The sequence below is a fragment of the Engystomops pustulosus genome, chromosome 3 (assembly GCF_040894005.1).
Source record: "Engystomops pustulosus chromosome 3, aEngPut4.maternal, whole genome shotgun sequence".
NCBI lineage: Eukaryota > Metazoa > Chordata > Amphibia > Anura > Leptodactylidae > Engystomops > Engystomops pustulosus.
This window is the reverse complement of record NC_092413.1, coordinates 236,218,992-236,244,344: the sequence shown is the minus strand read 5'-3', so window position 1 is coordinate 236,244,344 and position 25,353 is coordinate 236,218,992. Positions and strand designations below refer to the sequence as shown.

Below are 25,353 nucleotides of genomic sequence, written 5' to 3'. Positions count from 1 at the left end.
CCTAACAGACCTTCCCCCCTACACTGCAGACCCCTAACAGACCTCCCCCCCCCTACACTGCAGACCCCTAACAGACCTCCCCCCCCCTACACTGCAGACCCCTAACAGACCTCCCCCCCTACACTGCAGACCCCTAACAGACCTCCCCCCCCTACACTGCAGAGCCCTCACATGTCTTTCCTCTCGCAGGGTCTCTGGTGGGGGTCGGAGATGTCATCTCTCAGCAGTTGGTGGAGAAGAAAGGTCTCCACGGTCACAGCTCAGAGAGGACCATGAAGATGATGGCAGTTGGATTCTGTTTTGTGGTAACATTGAGACCTCCCATTACAAAACGGCAGCTATGCCCCTCCCCATTAACCCTCCGCACAAAGACTAACGTCTTCTATGAAACCGGTGGAGAATGTGGAGTGTCGAAATAGAAGTCTCATAGAGAGATGGAGGAGAAGGTCCTGGGACATATATACAGTGTAGAGATGGAGGTGGAGGTCCTGGGACATATATACAGTGTAGAGATGGAGGAGGAGGTCCTGGGACATATATACAGTGTAGAGATGGAGGAGGAGGAGGTCCTGGGACATATATACAGTGTAGAGATGGAGGAGGAGGTGGAGGTCCTGGGACATATATACAGTGTAGAGATAGAGGAGGAGGTGGAGGTCCTGGGACATTATATACAGTGTAGAGATGGAGGAGGAGGTGGAGGTCCTGGGACATATATACAGTGTAGAGATGGAGGAGGAGGAGGTCCTGGGACATATATACAGTGTAGAGATGGAGGAGGAGGTGGAGGTCCTGGGACATATATACAGTGTAGAGATGGAGGAGGAGGAGGTCCTGGGACATATATACAGTGTAGAGATGGAGGAGGAGGAGGTCCTGGGACATATATACAGTGTAGAGATGGAGGAGAAGGTCCTGGGACATATATACAGTGTAGAGATAGAGGAGGAGGAGGTCCTGGGACATATATACAGTGTAGAGATGGAGGAGGAGGTCCTGGGACATATATACAGTGTAGAGATGGAGGAGAAGGTCCTGGGACATATATACAGTGTAGAAGAGGAGGTGGAGGTCCTGGGACATATATACAGTGTAGAGATGGAGGAGGAGGTGGAGGTCCTGGGACATATATACAGTGTAGAGATGGAGGAGGAGGTGGAGGTCCTGGGACATATATACAGTGTAGAAGAGGAGGTGGAGGTCCTGGGACATATATACAGTGTAGAGATGGAGGAGGAGGTGGAGGTCCTGGGACATATATACAGTGCAGAAGAGGAGGAGGAGGTGGAGGTCCTGGGACATATATACAGTGTAGAGATGGAGGTGGAGGTCCTGGGACATATATACAGTGTAGAGATGGAGGTGGAGGTCCTGGGACATATATACAGTGTAGAGATGGAGGAGGAGGTGGAGGTCCTGGGACATATATACAGTGTAGAGATGGAGGAGGAGGAGAAGGTCCTGGGACATATATACAGTGTAGAGATGGAGGAGGAGGAGGTCCTGGGACATATATACAGTGTAGAGATGGAGGAGGAGGAGGTCCTGGGACATATATACAGTGTAGAGATGGAGGAGGAGGTCCTGGGACATATATACAGTGTAGAGATGGAGGAGGAGCTCCTGGGACATATATACAGTGTAGAGATGGAGGAGGAGGTCCTGGGACATATATACAGTGTAGAGATGGAGGAGGAGGTCCTGGGACATATATACAGTGTAGAGATGGAGGAGGAGGTCCTGGGACATATATACAGTGTAGAGATGGAGGAGGAGGAGGTCCTGGGACATATATACAGTGTAGAGATGGAGGAGGAGGTGGAGGTCCTGGGACATATATACAGTGTAGAGATGGAGGAGAAGGTCCTGGGACATATATACAGTGTAGAGATGGAGGAGGAGGAGGAGGTCCTGGGACATATATACAGTGTAGAGATGGAGGAGGTGGAGGTCCTGGGACATACATACAGTGTAGAGATGGAGGAGGAGGTGGAGGTCCTGGGACATATATACAGTGTAGAGATGGAGGAGGAGGTGGAGGTCCTGGGACATATATACAGTGTAGAGATGGAGGAGGAGGTGGAGGTCCTGGGACATATATACAGTGTAGAGATGGAGGAGGAGGTGGAGGTCCTGGGACATATATACAGTGTAGAGATGGAGGAGGAGGAGGTCCTGGGACATATATACAGTGTAGAGATGGAGGAGGAGGTGGTGGGACATATTTACAGTGTAGAGATGGAGGAGGAGGTGGTGGGACATATATACAGTGTAGAGGTGGAGGAGAAGGAGGTCCTGGGACATATATACAGTGTAGAGATGGAGGAGGAGGAGGTCCTGGGACATATATACAGTGTAAAGGTGGAGGAGAAGGAGGTCCTGGGACATATATACAGTGTAGAGATGGAGGAGGAGGTGGAGGTCCTGGGACATATATACAGTGTAGAGATGGAGGAGGAGGTGGAGGTCCTGGGACATATATACAGTGTAGAGGAGGAGGTGGAGGTCCTGGGACATATATACAGTGTAGAGGAGGAGGTGGAGGTCCTGGGACATATATACATTGTAGAGGAGTAGGAGGTCCTGGGACATATATACAGTGTAGAGGTGGAGGAGGAGGTGGAGGTCCTGGGACATATATACAGTGTAGAGATGGAGGAGGAGGTGGAGGTCCTGGGACATATATACAGTGTAGAGATAGAGGAGGAGGAGGTTCTGGGACATATATACAGTGTAGAGATGGAGGAGGAGGAGGTCCTGGGACATATATACAGTGTAGAGATGGAGGAGGTGGAGGTCCTGGGACATATATACAGTGTAGAGGTGGAGGAGGAGGTCCTGGGACATATATACAGTGTAGAGGTGGAGGAGGAGAAGGTCCTGGGACATATATACAGTGTAGAGGTGGAGGAGGAGGAGGTGGTGGGACATATATACAGTGTAGAGATGGAGGAGGAGGTCCTGGGACATATATACAGTGTAGAGGAGGAGGTGGAGGTCCTGGGACATATATACAGTGTAGAGGTGGAGGAGGAGAAGGTGGAGGAGGAGAAGGTCCTGGGACATATATACAGTGTAGAGGTGGAGGAGGAGGAGGTGGTGGGACATATATACAGTGTAGAGATGGAGGAGGAGGTCCTGGGACATATATACAGTGTAGAGGAGGAGGTGGAGGTCCTGGGACATATATACAGTTTAGAGGAGGAGGTGGAGGTCCTGGGACATATATACAGTGTAGAGATGGAGGAGGAGGTCCTGGGACATATATACAGTGTAGAGATGGAGGAGGAGGAGGTCCTGGGACATATATACAGTGTAGAGATGGAGGTGGAGGTCCTGGGACATATCTACAGTGTAGAGATGGAGGTGGAGGTCCTGGGACATATATACAGTGTAGAGATGGAGGTGGAGGTCCTGGGACATATATACAGTGTAGAGATGGAGGTGGAGGTCCTGGGACATATATACAGTGTAGAGATGGAGGAGGAGGTGGAGGTCCTGGGACGTATATACAGTGTAGAGGAGGAGGTGGAGGTCCTGGGACATATATACAGTGTAGAGGAGGAGGTGGAGGTCCTGGGACATATATACAGTGTAGAGGTGGAGGAGGAGGTGGAGGTCCTGGGACATATATACAGTGTAGAGATGGAGGAGGAGGTGGAGGTCCTGGGACATATATACAGTGTAGAGGAGGAGGTGGAGGTCCTGGGACATATATACAGTGTAGAGATAGAGGAGGAGGAGGTCCTGGGACATATATACAGTGTAGAGGTGGAGGAGGAGGTCCTGGGACATATATACAGTGTAGAGGTGGAGGAGGAGAAGGTCCTGGGACATATATACAGTGTAGAGGTGGAGGAGGAGGAGGTGGTGGGACATATATACAGTGTAGAGATGGAGGAGGAGGTCCTGGGACATATATACAGTGTAGAGGAGGAGGTGGAGGTCCTGGGACATATATACAGTGTAGAGGTGGAGGAGGAGAAGGTCCTGGGACATATATACAGTGTAGAGGTGGAGGAGGAGGAGGTGGTGGGACATATATACAGTGTAGAGATGGAGGAGGAGGTCCTGGGACATATATACAGTGTAGAGGAGGAGGTGGAGGTCCTGGGACATATATACAGTTTAGAGGAGGAGGTGGAGGTCCTGGGACATATATACAGTGTAGAGATGGAGGAGGAGGTCCTGGGACATATATACAGTGTAGAGATGGAGGAGGAGGAGGTCCTGGGACATATATACAGTGTAGAGATGGAGGTGGAGGTCCTGGGACATATATACAGTGTAGAGATGGAGGTGGAGGTGGAGGTCCTGGGACATATATACAGTGTAGAGATGGAGGAGGAGGTCCTGGGACATATATACAGTGTAGAGATGGAGGAGGAGGTGGAGGTCCTGGGACATATATACAGTGTAGAGATGGAGGTGGAGGTCCTGGGACATATATACAGTGTAGAGATGGAGGTGGAGGTCCTGGGACATATATACAGTGTAGAGATGGAGGTGGAGGTGGAGGTCCTGGGACATATATACAGTGTAGAGATGGAGGAGGAGGTGGAGGTCCTGGGACATATATACAGTGTAGAGATGGAGGAGGAGGTGGAGGTCCTGGGACATATATACAGTGTAGAGGAGGAGGTGGAGGTCCTGGGACATATATACAGTGTAGAGATGGAGGAGGAGGAGGTCCTGGGACATATATACAGTGTAGAGATGGAGGAGGAGAAGGTCCTGGGACATATATACAGTGTAGAGGTGGAGGAGGAGGAGGTGGTGGGACATATATACAGTGTAGAGATGGAGGAGGAGGAGCTCCTGGGACATATATACAGTGTAGAGGTGGAGGTGGAGGTCCTGGAACATATATACAGTGTAGAGATGGAGGTGGAGGTCCTGGGACATATATACAGTGTAGAGGTGGAGGAGGAGGTCCTGGGACATATATACAGTGTAGAGATGGAGGAGGTGGAGGTCCTGGGACATATATACAGTGTAGAGATGGAGGAGGAGGTCCTGGGACATATATACAGTGTAGAGATGGAGGAGGAGCTCCTGGGACATATATACAGTGTAGAGATGGAGGAGGAGGAGGTCCTGGGACATATATACAGTGTAGAGATGGAGGAGGAGGAGGTCCTGGGACATATATACAGTGTAGAGATGGAGGAGGAGAAGGTCCTGGGACATATATACAGTGTAGAGATGGAGGAGGAGGAGGTCCTGGGACATATATACAGTGTAGAGATGGAGGAGGAGGAGCTCCTGGGACATATATACAGTGTAGAGATGGAGGAGGAGGAGGTCCTGGGACATATATACAGTGTAGAGATGGAGGAGGAGGAGGTCCTGGGACATATATACAGTGTAGAGATGGAGGAGGAGTAGGTCCTGGGACATATATACAGTGTAGAGATGGAGGAGGAGGTGGAGGTCCTGGGACATATATACAGTGTAGAGGTGGAGGAGGAGGTGGAGGTCCTGGGACATATATACAGTGTAGAGATGGAGGAGGAGGTGGAGGTCCTGGGACATATATACAGTGTAGAGATGGAGGAGGAGGAGGTCCTGGGACATATATACAGTGTAGAGATGGAGGAGGAGGTGGAGGTCCTGGGACATATATACAGTGTAGAGATGGAGGAGGAGAAGGTCCTGGGACATATATACAGTGTAGAGATGGAGGAAGAGGAGGTCCTGGGACATATATACAGTGTAGAGATGGAGGAGGTGGAGGTCCTGGGACATATATACAGTGTAGAGATGGAGGAGGAGGAGGTCCTGGGACATATATACAGTGTAGAGATGGAGGAGGAGGAGGTCCTGGGACATATATACAGTGTAGAGGAGGAGGAGAAGGTCCTGGGACATATATACAGTGTAGAGATGGAGGAGGAGGTGGAGGTCCTGGGACATATATACAGTGTAGAGATGGAGGAGGAGGTGGAGGTCCTGGGACATATATACAGTGTAGAGATGGAGGAGGAGCTCCTGGGACATATATACAGTGTATAGATGGAGGAGGAGGTGGAGGTCCTGGGACATATATACAGTGTAGAGAAGGAGGAGGAGGTCCTGGGACATATATACAGTGTAGAGGTGGAGGAGGAGGAGGTCCTGGGACATATATACAGTGTAGAGATGGAGGTGGAGGTCCTGGGACATATATACAGTGTAGAGATAGAGGAGGAGGAGGTCCTGGGACATATATACAGTGTAGAGATGGAGGAGGAGGTGGAGGTCCTGGGACATATATACAGTGTAGAGATGGAGGAGGAGGAGGTCCTGGGACATATATACAGTGTAGAGGAGGAGGTCCTGGGACATATATACAGTGTAGAGATGGAGGAGGAGGTCCTGGGACATATATACAGTGTAGAGATGGAGGAGGAGCTCCTGGGACATATATACAGTGTAGAGATGGAGGAGGAGGTCCTGGGACATATATACAGTGTAGAGATGGAGGAGGAGGTGGAGGTCCTGGGACATATATACATTGTAGAGGTGGAGGAGGAGGTGGAGGTCCTGGGACATATATACAGTGTAGAGATGGAGGAGGAGAAGGTCCTGGGACATATATACAGTTTAGAGATGGAGGAGGAGGTCCTGGGACATATATACAGTGTAGAGATGGAGGAGGAGGTGGAGGTCCTGGGACATATATACAGTGTAGAGATGGAGGAGGTCCTGGGACATATATACAGTGTAGAGATGGAGGAGGAGGTGGAGGTCCTGGGACATATATACAGTGTAGAGATGGAGGAGGAGGAGGTCCTGGGACATATATACAGTGTAGAGGAGGAGGTCCTGGGACATATATACAGTGTAGAGATGGAGGAGGAGGTCCTGGGACATATATACAGTGTAGAGATGGAGGAGGAGCTCCTGGGACATATATACAGTGTAGAGATGGAGGAGGAGGTCCTGGGACATATATACAGTGTAGAGATGGAGGAGGAGGTGGAGGTCCTGGGACATATATACATTGTAGAGGTGGAGGAGGAGGTGGAGGTCCTGGGACATATATACAGTGTAGAGATGGAGGAGGAGAAGGTCCTGGGACATATATACAGTGTAGAGGAGGAGGAGGTCCTGGGACATATATACAGTGTAGAGATGGAGGAGGAGGTCCTGGGACATATATACAGTGTAGAGATGGAGGAGGAGCTCCTGGGACATATATACAGTGTAGAGATGGAGGAGAAGGTCCTGGGACATATATACAGTGTAGAGATGGAGGAGGAGGTCCTGGGACATATATACAGTGTAGAGATGGAGGAGGAGCTCCTGGGACATATATACAGTGTAGAGATGGAGGAGGAGCTCCTGGGACATATATATAGTGTAGAGATGGAGGAGAAGGTCCTGGGACATATATACAGTGTAGAGGTGGAGGAGGAGGTGGAGGTCCTGGGACATATATACAGTGTAGAGATGGAAGAGGAGGTGGAGGTCCTGGGACATATATACAGTGTAAAGGAGGAGGAGGTGGAGGTCCTGGGACATATATACAGTGTAGAGATGGAAGAGGAGGTGGAGGTCCTGGGACATATATACAGTGTAAAGGAGGAGGAGGTGGAGGTCCTGGGACATATATACAGTGCAGAGGAAGAGGTGGAGGTCCTGGGACATATATACAGTGTAGAGATGGAAGAGGAGGTCCTGGGACATATATACAGTGTAGAGATGGAGGAGGAGGTGGAGGTCCTGGGACATATATACAGTGTAGAGATGGAGGAGGAGGTGGAGGTCCTGGGACATATATACAGTGTAGAGGTGGAGGAGGAGGTGGAGGTCCTGGGACATATATACAGTGTAGAGATGGAGGAGGAGGTCCTGGGACATATATACAGTGTAGAGATGGAGGTGGAGGTCCTGGGACATATATACAGTGTAGAGATGGAGGTGGAGGTCCTGGGACATATATACAGTGTAGAGATGGAGGAGGAGGTCCTGGGACATATATACAGTGTAGAGATGGAAGAGGAGGTCCTGGGACATATATACAGTGTAGAGATGGAGGAGAAGGTCCTGGGACATATATACAGTGTAGAGGTGGAGGTGGAGGTCCTGGGACATATATACAGTGTAGAGATGGAGGAGGAGGAGGTCCTGGGACATATATACAGTGTAGAGATGGAGGAGGAGGTGGAGGTCCTGGGACATATATACAGTGTAGAGATGGTGGAGGTCCTGGGACATATATACAGTGTAGAGATGGAGGAGGAGGAGGTCCTGGGACATATATACAGTGTAGAGATGGAGGAGGTGGAGGTCCTGGGACATATATACAGTGTAGAGATGGAGGTGGAGGTCCTGGGACATATATACAGTGTAGAGATGGAGGAGGAGGAGGTCCTGGGACATATATACAGTGTAGAGATGGAGGAGGAGGTGGAGGTCCTGGGACATATATACAGTGTAGAGATGGAGGAGGTGGAGGTCCTGGGACATATATACAGTGTAGAGATGGAGGAGGAGGTGGAGGTCCTGGGACATATATACAGTGTAGAGATGGAGGAGGAGGAGGTCCTGGGACATATATACAGTGTAGAGATGGAGGAGGAGGTGGAGGTCCTGGGACATATATACAGTGTAGAGATGGAGGAGGTGGAGGTCCTGGGACATATATACAGTGTAGAGATGGAGGAGGAGGTGGAGGTCCTGGGACATATATACAGTGTAGAGATGGAGGAGGAGGTCCTGGGACATATATACAGTGTAGAGATGGAGGAGGAGCTCCTGGGACATATATACAGTGTAGAGATGGAGGAGAAGGTCCTGGGACATATATACAGTGTAGAGATGGAGGAGGAGGTCCTGGGACATATATACAGTGTAGAGATGGAGGAGGAGGTGGAGGTCCTGGGACATATATACAGTGTAGAGATGGTGGAGGTCCTGGGACGTATATACAGTGTAGAGATGGAGGAGGAGGAGGTCCTGGGACATATATACAGTGTAGAGATGGAGGAGGAGGAGGTCCTGGGACATATATACAGTGTAGAGATGGAGGAGGAGGTGGAGGTCCTGGGACATATATACAGTGTAGAGATGGAGGAGGAGGTGGAGGTCCTGGGACATATATACAGTGTAGAGATGGAGGAGGAGGAGGTCCTGGGACATATATACAGTGTAGAGATGGAGGAGGAGGTCCTGGGACATATATACAGTGTAGAGATGGAGGAGGAGCTCCTGGGACATATATACAGTGTAGAGATGGAGGAGGAGGTGGAGGTCCTGGGACATATATACAGTGTAGAGATGGAGGAGGAGGTGGAGCTCCTGGGACATATATACAGTGTAGAGATGGAGGAGGAGGTGGAGGTCCTGGGACATATATACAGTGTAGAGATGGAGGAGGAGGTGGAGGTCCTGGGACATATATACAGTGTAGAGGAGGAGGAGGTGGAGGTCCTGGGACATATATACAGTGTAGAGATGGAGGAGGAGGTGGAGGTCCTGGGACATATATACAGTGTAGAGATGGAGGAGGAGGAGGTCCTGGGACATATATACAGTGTAGAGATGGAGGAGAAGGTCCTGGGACATATATACAGTGTAGAGATGGAGGAGGAGGTCCTGGGACATATATACAGTGTAGAGGTGGAGGAGGAGGTCCTGGGACATATATACAGTGTAGAGATGGAGGAGGAGGTGGAGGTCCTGGGACATATATACAGTGTAGAGGTGGAGGAGGAGGTGGAGGTCCTGGGACATATATACAGTGTAGAGATGGAGGAGGAGAAGGTCCTGGGACATATATACAGTGTAGAGATGGAGGAGGAGGTCCTGGGACATATATACAGTGTAGAGATGGAGGAGGAGGTGGAGGTCCTGGGACATATATACAGTGTAGAGATGGAGGAGAAGGTCCTGGGACATATATACAGTGTAGAGATGGAGGAGGAGGAGGTCCTGGGACATATATACAGTGTAGAGATGGAGGAGGAGGTGGAGGTCCTGGGACATATATACAGTGTAGAGGTGGAGGAGGAGGTGGAGGTCCTGGGACATATATACAGTGTAGAGATGGAGGAGGAGAAGGTCCTGGGACATATATACAGTGTAGAGATGGAGGAGGAGGTCCTGGGACATATATACAGTGTAGAGATGGAGGAGGAGGTGGAGGTCCTGGGACATATATACAGTGTAGAGATGGAGGAGGAGGAGGTCCTGGGACATATATACAGTGTAGAGGAGGAGGTCCTGGGACATATATACAGTGTAGAGATGGAGGAGGAGGTCCTGGGACATATATACAGTGTAGAGATGGAGGAGGAGCTCCTGGGACATATATACAGTGTAGAGATGGAGGAGGAGGTCCTGGGACATATATACAGTGTAGAGATGGAGGAGGAGGTGGAGGTCCTGGGACATATATACATTGTAGAGGTGGAGGAGGAGGTGGAGGTCCTGGGACATATATACAGTGTAGAGATGGAGGAGGAGAAGGTCCTGGGACATATATACAGTTTAGAGATGGAGGAGGAGGTCCTGGGACATATATACAGTGTAGAGATGGAGGAGGAGGTCCTGGGACATATATACAGTTTAGAGATGGAGGTGGAGGTCCTGGGACATATATACAGTGTAGAGATGGAGGTGGAGGTCCTGGGACATATATACAGTGTAGAGATGGAGGAGGAGGTCCTGGGACATATATACAGTGTAGAGATGGAGGAGGAGGTGGAGGTCCTGGGACATATATACAGTGTAGAGATGGAGGTGGAGGTCCTGGGACATATATACAGTGTAGAGATGGAGGAGGAGGTCCTGGGACATATATACAGTGTAGAGATGGAGGAGGAGGTGGAGGTCCTGGGACATATATACAGTGTAGAGATGGAGGAGGAGGTCCTGGGACATATATACAGTGTAGAGGTGGAGGAGGAGGTCCTGGGACATTATATACAGTGTAGAGATGGAGGAGGAGCTCCTGGGACATATATACAGTGTAGAGATGGAGGAGGAGGTCCTGGGACATATATACAGTGTAGAGATGGAGGTGGAGGTCCTGGGACATATATACAGTGTAGAGATGGAGGAGGAGGTGGAGGTCCTGGGACATTATATACAGTGTAGAGATGGAGGAGGAGGTCCTGGGACATATATACAGTGTAGAAATGGAGGAGGAGGTGGAGGTCCTGGGACATATATACAGTGTAGAGGTGGAGGAGGAGGTAGGGGTCCTGGGACATATATACAGTGTAGAGATGGAGGAGGAGGTCCTGGGACATATATACAGTGTAGAGATGGAGGAGGAGGTGGAGGTCCTGGGACATATATACAGTGTAGAGATGGAGGAGGAGGTGGAGGTCCTGGGACATATATACAGTGTAGAGGTGGAGGAGGAGGTCCTGGGACATATATACAGTGTAGACGTGGAGGAGGAGGTGGAGGTCCTGGGACATATATACAGTGTAGAGGTGGAGGAGGAGGTAGGGGTCCTGGGACATATATACAGTGTAGAGATGGAGGAGGAGGTCCTGGGACATATATACAGTGTAGAGATGGAGGAGGAGGTCCTGGGACATATATACAGTGTAGACGTGGAGGAGGAGGTGGAGGTCCTGGGACATATATACAGTGTAGAGGTGGAGGAGGAGGTGGGGGTCCTGGGACATATATACAGTGTAGAGGTGGAGGAGGAGGTGGGGGTCCTGGGACATATATACAGTGTAGAGGTGGAGGAGGAGGTGGAGGTCCTGGGACATATATACAGTGTAGAGATGGAGGAGGAGGTGGAGGTCCTGGGACATATATATAGTGTAGAGATGGAGGAGGAGGTGGAGGTCCTGGGACATATATACAGTGTAGAGATGGAGGAGGAGGAGATCCTGGGACATATATACAGTGTAGAGGAGGAGGTGGAGGTCCTGGGACATATATACAGTGTAGAGATGGAGGAGGAGGTCCTGGGACATATATACAGTGTAGAGGTGGAGGAGGAGGTGGAGGTCCTGGGACATATATACAGTGTAGAGGTGGAGGAGGAGGAGGTGGCGGGACATATATACAGTGTAGAGATGGAGGAGGAGGTCCTGGGACATATATACAGTGTAGAGGTGGAGGAGGAGGTGGAGGTCCTGGGACATATATACAGTGTAGAGATGGAGGAGGAGGTGGAGGTCCTGGGACATATATACAGTGTAGAGATGGAGGAGGAGGAGGTCCTGGGACATATATACAGTGTAGAGATGGAGGAGGAGGAGGTCCTGGGACATATATACAGTGTAGAGATGGAGGAGGAGGTGGAGGTCCTGGGACATATATACAGTGTAGAGATGGAGGAGGAGGTGGAGGTCCTGGGACATATATACAGTGTAGAGGAGGAGGTGGAGGTCCTGGGACATATATACAGTGTAGAGGTGGAGGAGGAGGAGGTGGTGGGACATATATACAGTGTAGAGATGGAGGAGGAGGTCCTGGGACATATATACAGTATAGAGGAGGAGGAGGTGGAGGTCCTGAGACATATATACAGTGTAGAGATAGAGGAGGAGGAGGTCCTGGGACATATATACAGTGTAGAGGTGGAGGAGGAGAAGGTCCTGGGACATATATACAGTGTAGAGATGGAGGAGGAGGTCCTGGGACATATATACAGTGTAGAGATGGAGGTGGAGGTCCTGGGACATATATACAGTGTTGAGATGGAGATGGAGGTCCTGGGACATATATACAGTGTAGAGATGGAGGAGGAGGTGGAGGTCCTGGGACATATATACAGTGTAGAGATGGAGGAGGAGGTGGAGGTCCTGGGACATATATACAGTGTAGAGATGGTGGAGGTCCTGGGACATATATACAGTGTAGAGATGGAGGAGGATGTCCTGGGACATATATACAGTGTAGAGATGGAGGAGGAGGTCCTGGGACATATATACAGTGTAGAGATGGAGGAGGAGGTCCTGGGACATATATACAGTGTAGAGGTGGAGGTGGAGGTCCTGGGACATATATACAGTGTAGAGATGGAGGAGGAGGTGGAGGTCCTGGGACATATATACAGTGTAGAGATGGAGGAGGAGGAGGTCCTGGGACATATATACAGTGTAGAGGAGGAGGAGGAGGTCCTGGGACATATATACAGTGTAGAGATGGAGGAGGAGGAGGTCCTGGGACATATATACAGTGTAGAGGAGGAGGAGGAGGTCCTGGGACATATATACAGTGTAGAGATGGAGGAGGAGGTCCTTGGACATATATACAGTGTAGAGGAGGAGGAGGAGGTCCTGGGACATATATACAGTGTAGAGATGGAGGAAGAGGTGGAGGTCCTGGGACATATATACAGTGTAGAGATGGAGGAGGAGGAGGTCCTGGGACATATATACAGTGTAGAGATGGAGGAGGAGGAGGAGGTCCTTGGACATATATACAGTGTAGAGATGGAGGAGAAGGTCCTGGGACATATATACAGTGTAGAGATGGAGGAGGAGGTCCTGGGACATATATACAGTGTATAGATGGAGGAGGAGGTCCTGGGACATATATACAGTGTAGAGGTGGAGGAGGAGCTCCTGGGACATATATACAGTGTAGAGATGGAGGAGGAGGAGGTCCTGGGACATATATACAGTGTAGAGATGGAGGAGGAGGAGCTCCTGGGACATATATACAGTGTAGAGATGGAGGAGAAGGTCCTGGGACATATATACAGTGTAGAGATGGAGGAGGAGGTCCTGGGACATATATACAGTGTAGAGATGGAGGAGGAGGAGGTCCTGGGACATATATACAGTGTAGAGATGGAGGAGGAGGTCCTGGGACATATATACAGTGTAGAGATGGAGGAGGAGAAGGTCCTGGGACATATATACAGTGTAGAGATGGAGGAGGAGCTCCTGGGACATATATACAGTGTAGAGATGGAGGAGGAGGTGGAGGTCCTGGGACATATATACAGTGTAGAGGTGGAGGAGGAGGTCCTGGGACATATATACAGTGTAGAGATGGAGGAGGAGGTGGAGGTCCTGGGACATATATACAGTGTAGAGATGGAGGAGGAGGTGGAGGTCCTGGGACATATATACATTGTAGAGGTGGAGGAGGAGGTCCTGGGACATATATACAGTGTAGAGATGGAGGAGGAGGTGGAGGTCCTGGGACATATATACAGTGTAGAGGAGGAGGTCCTGGGACATATATACAGTGTAGAGATGGAGGAGGAGGAGGTCTTGGGACATATATACAGTGTAGAGATGGAGGAGGTGGAGGTCCTGGGACATATATACAGTGTAGAGATGGAGGAGGAGGTGGAGGTCCTGGGACATATATACAGTGTAGAGATGGAGGAGGAGGAGGTCCTGGGACATATATACAGTGTAGAGGTGGAGGAGGTGGAGGTCCTGGGACATATATACAGTGTAGAGGAGGAGGAGGTCCTGGGACATATATACAGTGTAGAGATGGAGGAGGAGGTGGAGGTCCTGGGACATATATACAGTGTAGAGATGGAGGAGGAGGAGGAGGTCCTGGGACATATATACAGTGTAGAGATGGAGGAGGAGGTGGAGGTCCTGGGACATATATACAGTGTAGAGATGGAGGAGAAGGTCCTGGGACATATATACAGTGTAGAGATGGAGGAGGAGGTCCTGGGACATATATACAGTGTAGAGATGGAGGAGGAGGAGGTCCTGGGACATATATACAGTGTAGAGATGGAGGAGGAGGTGGAGGTCCTGGGACATATATACAGTGTAGAGATGGAGGAGGAGCTCCTGGGACATATATAAAGTGTAGAGATGGAGGAGGAGGTGGAGGTCCTGGGACATATATACAGTGTAGAGGTGGAGGAGGAGGTGGGGGTCCTGGGACATATATACAGTGTAGAGATGGAGGAGGAGGTGGAGGTCCTGGGACATATATACAGTGTAGAGGAGGAGGTCCTGGGACATATATACAGTGTAGAGATGGAGGAGGAGGAGGTCTTGGGACATATATACAGTGTAGAGATGGAGGAGGTGGAGGTCCTGGGACATATATACAGTGTAGAGATGGAGGAGGAGGTGGAGGTCCTGGGACATATATACAGTGTAGAGGAGGAGGTCCTGGGACATATATACAGTGTAGAGATGGAGGAGGAGGTGGAGGTCCTGGGACATATATACAGTGTAGAGATGGAGGAGGAGGTGGAGGTCCTGGGACATATATACAGTGTAGAGATGGAGGATGAGGTGGAGGTCCTGGGACATATATACAGTGTAGAGATGGAGGAGGAGGTGGAGGTCCTGGGACATATATACAGTGTAGAGATGGAGGAGGAGGTGGAGGTCCTGGGACATATATACAGTGTAGAGATGGAGGAGGAGGTCCTGGGACATATATACAGTGTAGAGATGGAGGAGGAGGTCCTGGGACATATATACAGTGTAGAGGTGGAGGAGGAGGTCCTGGGACATATATACAGTGTAGAGGTGGAGGAGGAGGAGGTCCTGGGACATATATACAGTGTAGAGGTGGAGGAGGAGGTCCTGGGACATATATACAGTGTAGAGATGGAGGAGGAGGTGGAGGTCCTGGGACATATATACAGTGTAGAGGTGGAGGAGGAGGTCCTGGGACATATATACAGTGTAGAGGTGGAGGAGGTCCTGGGACATATATACAGTGTAGAGATGGAGGAGGAGGTCCTGGGACATATATACAGTGTAGAGATGGAGGAGGAGGTCCTGGGACATATATACAGTGTAGAGATGGAGGAGGAGGTCCTGGGACATATATACAGTGCAGAGATGGAGGAGAAGGAGCTCCTGGGACATATATACAGTGTAGAGATGGAGGAGGAGGAGGTCCTGGGACATATATACAGTGTAGAGATGGAGGAGGAGGTCCTGGGACATATATACAGTGTAGAGATGGAGGAGGAGGTCCTGGGACATATATACAGTGTAGAGATGGAGGAGGAAGAGGAGGTCCTGGGACATATATACAGTGTAGAGATGGAGGAGGAGGAGGTCCTGGGACATATATACATTGTAGAGGTGGAGGTGGAGGAGGTCCTGGGACATATATACAGTGTAGAGGTGGAGGTGGAGGTCCTGGGACATATATACAGTGTAGAGATGGAGGAGGAGGTGGAGGTCCTGGGACATATATACAGTGTAGAGATGGAGGAGGTGGAGGTCCTGGGACATATATACAGTGTAGAGATGGAGGAGGACGTCCTGGGACATATATACAGTGTAGAGATGGAGGAGGAGCTCCTGGGACATATATACAGTGTAGAGATGGAGGTGGAGGTCCTGGGACATATATACAGTGTAGAGATGGAGGAGGAGGTGGTGGGACATATATACAGTGTAGAGGTGGAGGAGGAGGTCCTGGGACATATATACAGTGTAGAGATGGAGGAGGAGGTCCTGGGACATATATACAGTGTAGAGATGGAGGAGGAGGTCCTGGGACATATATACAGTGTAGAGATGGAGGTGGAGGTCCTGGGACATATATACAGTGTAGAGATGGAGGAGGAGGTGGAGGTCCTGGGACATATATACAGTGTAGAGATGGAGGAGGAGGTCCTGGGACATATATACAGTGTAGAGATGGAGGTGGAGGTCCTGGGACATATATACAGTGTAGAGATGGAGGAGGAGGTGGAGGTCCTGGGACATATATACAGTGTAGAGGTGGAGGAGGAGGTGGGGGTCCTGGGACATATATACAGTGTAGAGATGGAGGAGGAGGTGGAGGTCCTGGGACATATATACAGTGTAGAGATGGAGGAGGAGGTGGAGGTCCTGGGACATATATACAGTGTAGAGATGGAGGAGGTCCTGGGACATATATACAGTGTAGAGATGGAGGAGGAGGTGGAGGTCCTGGGACATATATACAGTGTAGAGATGGAGGTGGAGGTCCTGGGACATATATACAGTGTAGAGATGGAGGAGGAGGAGGTGGTGGGACATATATACAGTGTAGAGGTGGAGGAGGAGGTCCTGGGACATATATACAGTGTAGAGATGGAGGAGGAGGTCCTGGGACATATATACAGTGTAGAGATGGAGGTGGAGGTCCTGGGACATATATACAGTGTAGAGATGGAGGAGGAGGTGGAGGTCCTGGGACATATATACAGTGTAGAGATGGAGATGGAGGTCCTGGGACATATATACAGTGTAGAAATGGAGGAGGAGGTGGAGGTCCTGGGACATATATACAGTGTAGAGATGGAGGTGGAGGTCCTGGGACATATATACAGTGTAGAGATGGAGGAGGTCCTGGGACATATATACAGTGTAGAGATGGAGGAGGAGGTGGAGGTCCTGGGACATATATACAGTGTAGAGATGGAGGTGGAGGTCCTGGGACATATATACAGTGTAGAGATGGAGGAGGAGGTGGAGGTCCTGGGACATATATACAGTGTAGAGATGGAGGAAGAGGAGGTCCTGGGACATATATACAGTGTAGAGATGGAGGAGGAGGAGGTGGTGGGACATATATACAGTGTAGAGGTGGAGGAGGAGGTCCTGGGACATATATACAGTGTAGAGATGGAGGAGGAGATGGTCCTGGGACATATATACAGTGTAGAGATGGAGGAGGAGGTGGAGGTCCTGGGACATATATACAGTGTAGAGATGGAGGAGGAGTTGGAGGTCCTGGGACATATATACAGTGTAGAGATGGAGGAGGAGGTGGAGGTCCTGGGACATATATACAGTGTAGAGATGGAGGAGGAGGAGGTCCTGGGACATATATACAGTGTAGAGGTGGAGGAGGAGGTCCTGGGACATATATACAGTGTAGAGATGGAGGAGGAGGTGGAGGTCCTGGGACATATATACAGTGTAGAGATGGAGGAGGAGGAGGTCCTGGGACATATATACAGTGTAGAGGTGGAGGAGGAGGAGGTCCTGGGACATATATACAGTGTAGAGATGTTGAGGCGTTGGGACAGATGTGTCTTGTATATACAGGTGGAGGCATTAGTGCAGATGTGTCTTGTCTATAGAGGTGGAGGCGTTGGGACAGATGTGTCTTGTACGTAGAGGTGGAGGCGTTGGGACAGATGTGTCTTGTACGTAGAGGTGGAGGCGTTGGGACAGATGTGTCTTGTACGTAGAGGTGGAGGCGTTGGGACAGATGTGTCTTGTACGTAGAGGTGGAGGCGTTGGGACAGATGTGTCTTGTACGTAGAGGTGGAGGCGTTGGGGCAGATGTGTCTTGTCTATAGAGGTGGAGGCGTTGGGACAGATGTGTCTTGTACATAGAGGTGGAGGCATAGGGACAGATGTGTCATGTACGTAGAGGTGGAGTCGTTGGGACAGATGTGTCATGTACGTAGAGGTGAAGGCGTTGGGACAGATGTGTCATGTACGTAGAGGTGGAGGCGTTGGGACAGATGTGTCTTATACGTAGTGGTGGCGGAGTTGGGACAGATGTGTCTTGTACGTAGAGTTGGAGGCGTTGGGGTAGATGTCTCTTGTACATAGAGGTGGAGGGGATGGGACAGATGTCTCTTGTACGTAGTGGTGGAGGGGATGGGACAGATGTGTCTTGTAAGTAGAGGTACAGGCGATGGGACAGATGTCTCTTGTATGTAGAGGTGGAGACGTTGGGACAGATGTGTCTTGTACCGTAGAGGTGGAGGTGTCGGGACAGATGTGTCTTGTACGTAGAGTCGGAGGCGTTGGGGCAGATGTGTGTTGTATATGGAGGTGGAGGTGTTGGGACAGATGTGTCATGTACATAGAGGTGGAGGCGTTGGGACAGATGTGTCTTGTACGTAGAGGTGGAGGCGTTGGGACAGATGTGTCTTGTACGTAGAGGTGGAGGCGTTGGGACAGATGTGTCTTGTACGTAGAGGTGGAGGCGTTGGGACAGATGTGTCTTGTACGTAGAGGTGGAGGCGTTGGGACAGATGTGTCTTGTACGTAGAGGTGGAGGCGTTGGGACAGATGTGTCTTGTACGTAGAGGTGGAGGCGTTGGGGCAGATGTGTCTTGTCTATAGAGGTGGAGGCGTTGGGACAGATGTGTCTTGTACGTAGAGGTGGAGGCGTTGGGACAGATGTGTCTTGTACATAGAGGTGAAGGCGTTGGGACAGATGTGTCATGTACGTAGAGGTGGAGGCGTTGGGACAGATGTGTCTTATACGTAGTGGTGGCGGAGTTGGGACAGATGTGTCTTGTACGTAGAGTTGGAGGCGTTGGGGCAGATGTCTCTTGTACATAGAGGTGGAGGGGATGGGACAGATGTCTCTTGTACGTAGTGGTGGAGGGGATGGGACAGATGTGTCTTGTAAGTAGAGGTACAGGCGATGGGACAGATGTCTCTTGTATGTAGAGGTGGAGACGTTGGGACAGATGTGTCTTGTACCGTAGAGGTGGAGGTGTCGGGACAGATGTGTCTTGTACGTAGAGTCGGAGGCGTTGGGGCAGATGTGTGTTGTATATGGAGGTGGAGGTGTTGGGACAGATGTGTCATGTACATAGAGGTGGAGGCGTTGGGATAGATGTGTCATGTACGTAGAGGTGGAGGCGTTGGGACAGATGTGTCATGTTCGTAGAGGTGAAGGCGTTGGGACAGATGTGTCATGTACGTAGAGGTGGAGGCGTTGGGACAGATGTGTCTTGTACGTAGTGGTGGCGGAGTTGGGACAGATGCGTTTTGTACGTAGAGGCGGAGGCGTTTGGACAGATGTGTCTTGTATGTAGTGGTGGTGGAGTTGGGACAGATGTGTCTTGTACGTAGAGGTGGAGGCGTTGGGACAGATGTGTCATGTACGTAGAGGTGGAGGCGTTGGGACAGATGTGTCATGTTCGTAGAGGTGAAGGCGTTGGGACAGATGTGTCTTGTACGTAGTGGTGGCAGAGTTGGGACAGATGCGCCTTGTACGTAGAGGTGGAGGCGTTGGGACAGATGTGTCTTGTACGTAGAGGTGGAGGCGTTGGGACAGATGTGTCTTGTACGTAGAGGTGGAGGCGTTGTGGCAGATGTGTCTTGTCTATAGAGGTGGAGGCGTTGAGGCAGATGTGTCTTGTACGTAGAGGTGAAGGCGTTGGGACAGATGTGTCTTGTACGTAGAGGTGGAGGCGTTAAGACAGATGTGTCTTGTACTCAGAGGTGGAGGGGATTAGACAGAAGTCTCTTGTACGTAGAGGTGGAGGGGATGGGACAGATGTCACTTGTACATAGAGGTGGAGGGGATGGGACAAATGTCTCTTGTACGTTGTGGTGGAGGCGATGGGACAGATGTGTCTTGTAAGTAGAGGTTCAGGCGATGGGACAGATGTGTCATGTACGTAGAGGTGAACGTGTTGGGACAGATGTGTCATGTACGTAGAGGTGGAGGCGTTGGGACAGATGTGTCTTGTACGTAGTGGTGGCGGAGTTGGGACAGATGTGTCTTGTACGTAGAGGTGGAGGCGTTGGGGCAGATGTGTCTTGTACGTAGAGGTGGAGGCGTTGGGGCAGATGTGTCTTGTACGTAGAGGTGGAGGCGTTGGGGCAGATGTGTCTTGTCTATAGAGGTTGAGGCGTTGGGACAGATGTGTCTTGTACGTAGAGGTGGAGGCGTTGGGACAGATGTGTCTTGTACGTAGAGGTGGAGGCGTTGGGACAGATGTGTCTTGTACGTAGAGGTGGAGGCGTTGGGACAGATGTGTCTTGTACATAGAGGTGGAGGCGTTGGGGCAGATGTGTCTTGTCTATAGAGGTGGAGGCGTTGGGGCAGATGTGTCTTGTCTATAGAGGTGGAGGCGTTGGGACAGATGTGTCTTGTACGTAGAGGTGGAGGCGTTGGGACAGATGTGTCATGTACGTAGAGGTGGAGGCGTTGGGACAGATGTGTCATGTACGTAGAGGTGGAGGCGTTGGGACAGATGTGTCTTGTACTCAGAGGTGGAGGGGATTAGACAGAAGTCTCTTGTACGTAGAGGTGGAGGGGATGGGACAGAAGTCTCTTGTACGTAGAGGTGGAGGGGATGGGACAGATGTCACTTGTACATAGAGGTGGAGGGGATGGGACAGATGTCTCTTGTACGTTGTGGTGGAGGGGATGGGACAGATGTGTCTTGTAAGTAGAGGTTCAGGCGATGGGACAGATGTCTCTTGTATGTAGAGGTGGAGGCGTTGGGACAGATGTGTCTTGTATTGTAAAGGTGGAGGTGTCGGGACAGATGTGTCTTGTACGTAGAGTCGGAGGCGTTGGGGCAGATGTGTGTTGTATATGTAGGTGGAGGTGTTGGGACAGATGTGTCTTGTACGTAGTGGTGGAGGTGTTGGGACAGATGTGTCATGTACCTAGAGGTGGAGGCGTTGGGACAGATGTGTCTTGTACGTAGAGGTGGAGGCATTGGGGCAGATGTGTGTTGTATATGGAGGTGGAGGGGATGGGACAGATGTGTCTTGTACGTAGAGGTGGAGGAGTTGTGACAGATGTGTCTTGTACGTAAAGGTGGAGGCGTTGGGACAGATGTGTCTTGTACGTAGAGGTGGAGGCGTTGGGGCAGATGGGTGTTGTATATGGAGGTGGAGATGTGGTCTGTTACAGATTAACAGATTTGACATGTACTACGTTTGGTTCTCTTCTTCCACAGGGTCCCGTAGTCGGGGGATGGTACAAAGTTCTTGACCGCCTTATTCCTGGTAGCAGTAAGTCTATAGCTGTGAAGAAGATGCTATTGGACCAGGTAAGGACAGCCATAGTGGTTTCACCCCCTCAGCCAGTACAGAAGACCCTGTGATCAGTGGTGAAGGTGCCGTGCTCTGGGTCTTTGGGGGGACAGTGCTGTACTTTGATCTTAGACCTGGTTCTGCTGCCTTGTATGGTCTGGTTCTGGTCCTCAGCGCTCTACGTCTTCTCTTGCAGGGTGGGTTTGCTCCTTGTTTTCTTGGATGCTTCCTGACCATTGTTGGCTCCTTGAATGGACTCTCTAAAGTGGAGATCTGGGACAAGCTGAAAAGGGTAAATCCCTGGCAGAGGAAGGGTTACTGCTGGGGAGGGTGTTGGGGTCTTCATGTGTTGGACCCTCCTCCATGTCTCATCTGGAAAGTATAATGTGTGTAAATAAAGTCTGATGAGAAAGTCTTGGTGACGGTGACAGGAGGTCGGGGTGAGCAAAACATATTAGTTCTTCAAACATCAGAGATGTAACGGGGAAGTGACAATGACGACAAGCGACCTGCAGATGCTGAAATAAGTGACCCATTACACCCCGACCCCTATTTATAAACCACATCATGGTAAGGGGGCGCAGAGAAGACCCCATCTAACCAAGTGACATCACATTAATGTCTCCTCTGGGCTCAGCACACAACTCATTAAAGAAGAAGCCGCAAAGGCTCGGAAGGTAAGAATGTGATATAGATAGAGGAAGAGGAGGCCCCATGTCTTATCTCCATGTATATGGGGCGCCCATGTCTTATCTCCATGTATATGGGCCCCCATGTGTTATCTCCATGTATATGGGGCCCCATGTCTTATCTCCATGTATATGGGGCGCCCATGTCTTATCTTCATGTATATGGGGGCCCCATGTCTTATCTCCATGTATATGGGGGCCCCATGTCTTATCTCCATGTATATGGGGGCCCCATGTCTTATCTCCATGTATATGGGGGCCCCATGTCTTATCTCCATGTATATGGGGCGCCCATGTCTTATCTCCATGTATATGGGGCCCCATGTCTTATCTCCATGTATATGGGGCCCCAATTCTTATCTCCATATATATGGGGCCCCCATGTCTTATCTCCATGTATATGGGGGCCCCATGTCTTATCTCCATGTATATGGGGCCCCATGTCTTATCTCCATGTATATGGGCCCCCATGTGTTATCTCCATGTATATGGGGGCCCCATGTCTTATCTCCATGTATATGGGGGCCCCATGTCTTATCTCCATGTATATGGGGGCCCCATGTCTTATCTCCATGTATATGGGCCCCCATGTGTTATCTCCATGTATATGGGGCCCCCATGTGTTATCTCCATGTATATGGGGCCCCCATGTGTTATCTCCATGTATATGGGGGCCCCATGTGTTATCTCCATGTATATGGGGGCCCCATGTCTTATCTCCATGTATATGGGGCCCCATGTCTTATCTCCATGTATATGGGGCCCCATGTCTTATCTCCATGTATATGGGGCCCCATGTCTTATCTCCATGTGTATGGGGCCCCATGTCTTATCTCCATGTTTATGGGGCCCCACGTCTTATCTCCATGTATATGGGGCCCCCATTTGTTATCTCCATGTATATGGGGGCCCCATGTCTTATCTCCATGTATATGGGGGCCCCATGTCTTATCTCCATGTATATTAGGCACCATGTCTTATCTCCATGTATATGGGGCCCCATGTCTTATCTCCATGTGTATGGGGCCCCATGTCTTATTTCCATGTGTATGGGGCCCCACGTCTTATTTCCATGTATATGGGGGCCCCATGTCTTATCTCCATGTACATGGGGGCCCCATGTCTTATCTCCATTTACATGGGGGCCCCATGTCTTATCTCCATGTATATGGGGCCCCATGTCTTATCTCCATGTATATAGAGCCCCATGTCTTATCTCCATGTATTTGGGGGCCCGTGTCTTATCTCCATGTATATGGGGCCCCATGTCTTATCTCCATGTATATAGAGCCCCATGTCTTATCTCCATGTATTTGGGGGCCCGTGTCTTATCTCCATGTATTTAGGGCCCCACATCTTATCTCCATGTATATGGGGCCCCATGTCTTATCTCCATGTATATAGGGCCCCACGTCTTATCTCCATGTATATGGGGCCCCATGTCTTATCTCCATGTATATGGGGCCCCATGTCTTATCTCCATGTATATGGGGCCCCATGTCTTATCTCTATGTATATGGGGCCCCAAGTCTTATCTCCATGTATATGGGGGCCCGTGTCTTATCTCCATGTATATGTGCTTAGGATTGTTGCCCAGTTACTTAGTTTTGTCCTATTTCTTGCAGGACTATAAAGACGCTTTGATCACCAATTATTATGTAAGTTTCTATCAGGTTTCATGCCGTGGCCTTGGCACACGTGGCTCCTGGTCTTATCTCCTCTCTCATTGCAGATTTGGCCGGCCGTGCAGATCGCTAATTTCTACTTCATCCCGTTGCACTACCGGTGAGTGCCTAGATCTGTGTTTATGGTGATTCGGCAGGAGACCTGCGGCTGCACCTGTGGACTTCCTACAGAGGGGTCATGTCCTTGGCTGGGAAGCTCAAATAGAACAATGAGCGGCTCTCTTGACTGTGCTAGAAGCGTGGACCTGGGGTACTATCCATGCAGATGGCCAACAATGGCTGCAAAGTCTCAGTATTCTCCGGATTGTCCCTTCTCCTGGTTCCGGCTTCTGTCGGGGGTGCACTCATGTCACTCTTCATGTTTGGGCTGCAGTAGAAGTTGCTGAGGGTCCACCCCATTAGAAGATACTGTGTATGACAATGTTGTATCTTCTTGTCCAGGCTGGCGGTGGTGCAGGTCGTGGCCATCATCTGGAACTCTTACCTGTCCTGGAAGGCAAACCAGGCGTGACCTCATCTGTCCACATCCAGAAACTGCATCATCTGTGGAACCTGGGCCTCCTCTACCTTCAGGGTGTAGATGTTCAGTCTTCCAGACGAGAACGAGGACTCTAGGATGTGACTTGCATATAAAGGCCATGTGAATTGTCTGGACTTAGGATTGGGGGTCACTTTCTGATGTTCATGTTCACTCCCTGAACATCTCACAAGGTTCAAGTTTTCATAAAACATTTCACTGCCTTAAGCTGCATAGACATGTGGTGAGTGCATTGCTTGTGTGAAACACAACGTGGAGAGGAGATTTGCAATGTAAATGCATTGTGCTAACCATGGGCTCACCTTGGGCTCACCTTGGGCTCACCTTGGGCTCACCTTGGGCTCACCTTGGGCTCACCTTGGGCTCACCTTGGGCTCACCTTGGGCAAACCTTGGGCAAACCTTGGGCAAACCTTGGGCAAACCTTGGGCAAACCTTGGGCTCACCTTGGGCTAACCTATTATTTACACAATGTGATTTTAACATGTAAACAAAATGCAACTAAGCAAATCTCCTATCCATGTTTCCAAATGCAATGTAAATCCCAGGTGTGACCGCGCCCTTATGGACTGAGGCCTCCACCATTCTAGCTGGTGGAGGTATCTCAATGTAGTTTGTGGACTCCTATACTGGTCCATATGGCTGAAGCCTGACCTCCCCATCCTGTTTCCTAAGATCCATCTCAGGGATATGTTTGGAAGATTGTTATATTTGCCTACAATAAAGTGTTGCCTGAAGCTGGAGAACATCTGGACAATCGGAAGCCAAGGCTTGGAAGGGCATCTTCAGGACTAGTTATTATAGTTA

General features: G+C 50.1%; 1 protein-coding gene across 1 annotated transcript in view; it reads left to right on the top strand.

Moving 5' to 3' along the window:
- Positions 1–24,922, top strand: part of MPV17 (mitochondrial inner membrane protein MPV17) — a 45,052-nt gene extending 20,130 nt beyond the window's left edge. The window contains exons 2-7 of the mRNA XM_072144289.1: positions 190–305; positions 21,560–21,652; positions 21,832–21,927; positions 23,950–23,982; positions 24,057–24,109; positions 24,451–24,922. Of these exons, the coding sequence (XP_072000390.1) occupies positions 190–305; positions 21,560–21,652; positions 21,832–21,927; positions 23,950–23,982; positions 24,057–24,109; positions 24,451–24,520 (461 nt within the window). The 3' untranslated portion in view covers positions 24,521–24,922. The remainder of the gene's footprint in view (positions 1–189; positions 306–21,559; positions 21,653–21,831; positions 21,928–23,949; positions 23,983–24,056; positions 24,110–24,450) is intronic.
- The last annotated feature ends 431 nt before the right edge of the window (positions 24,923–25,353 follow it).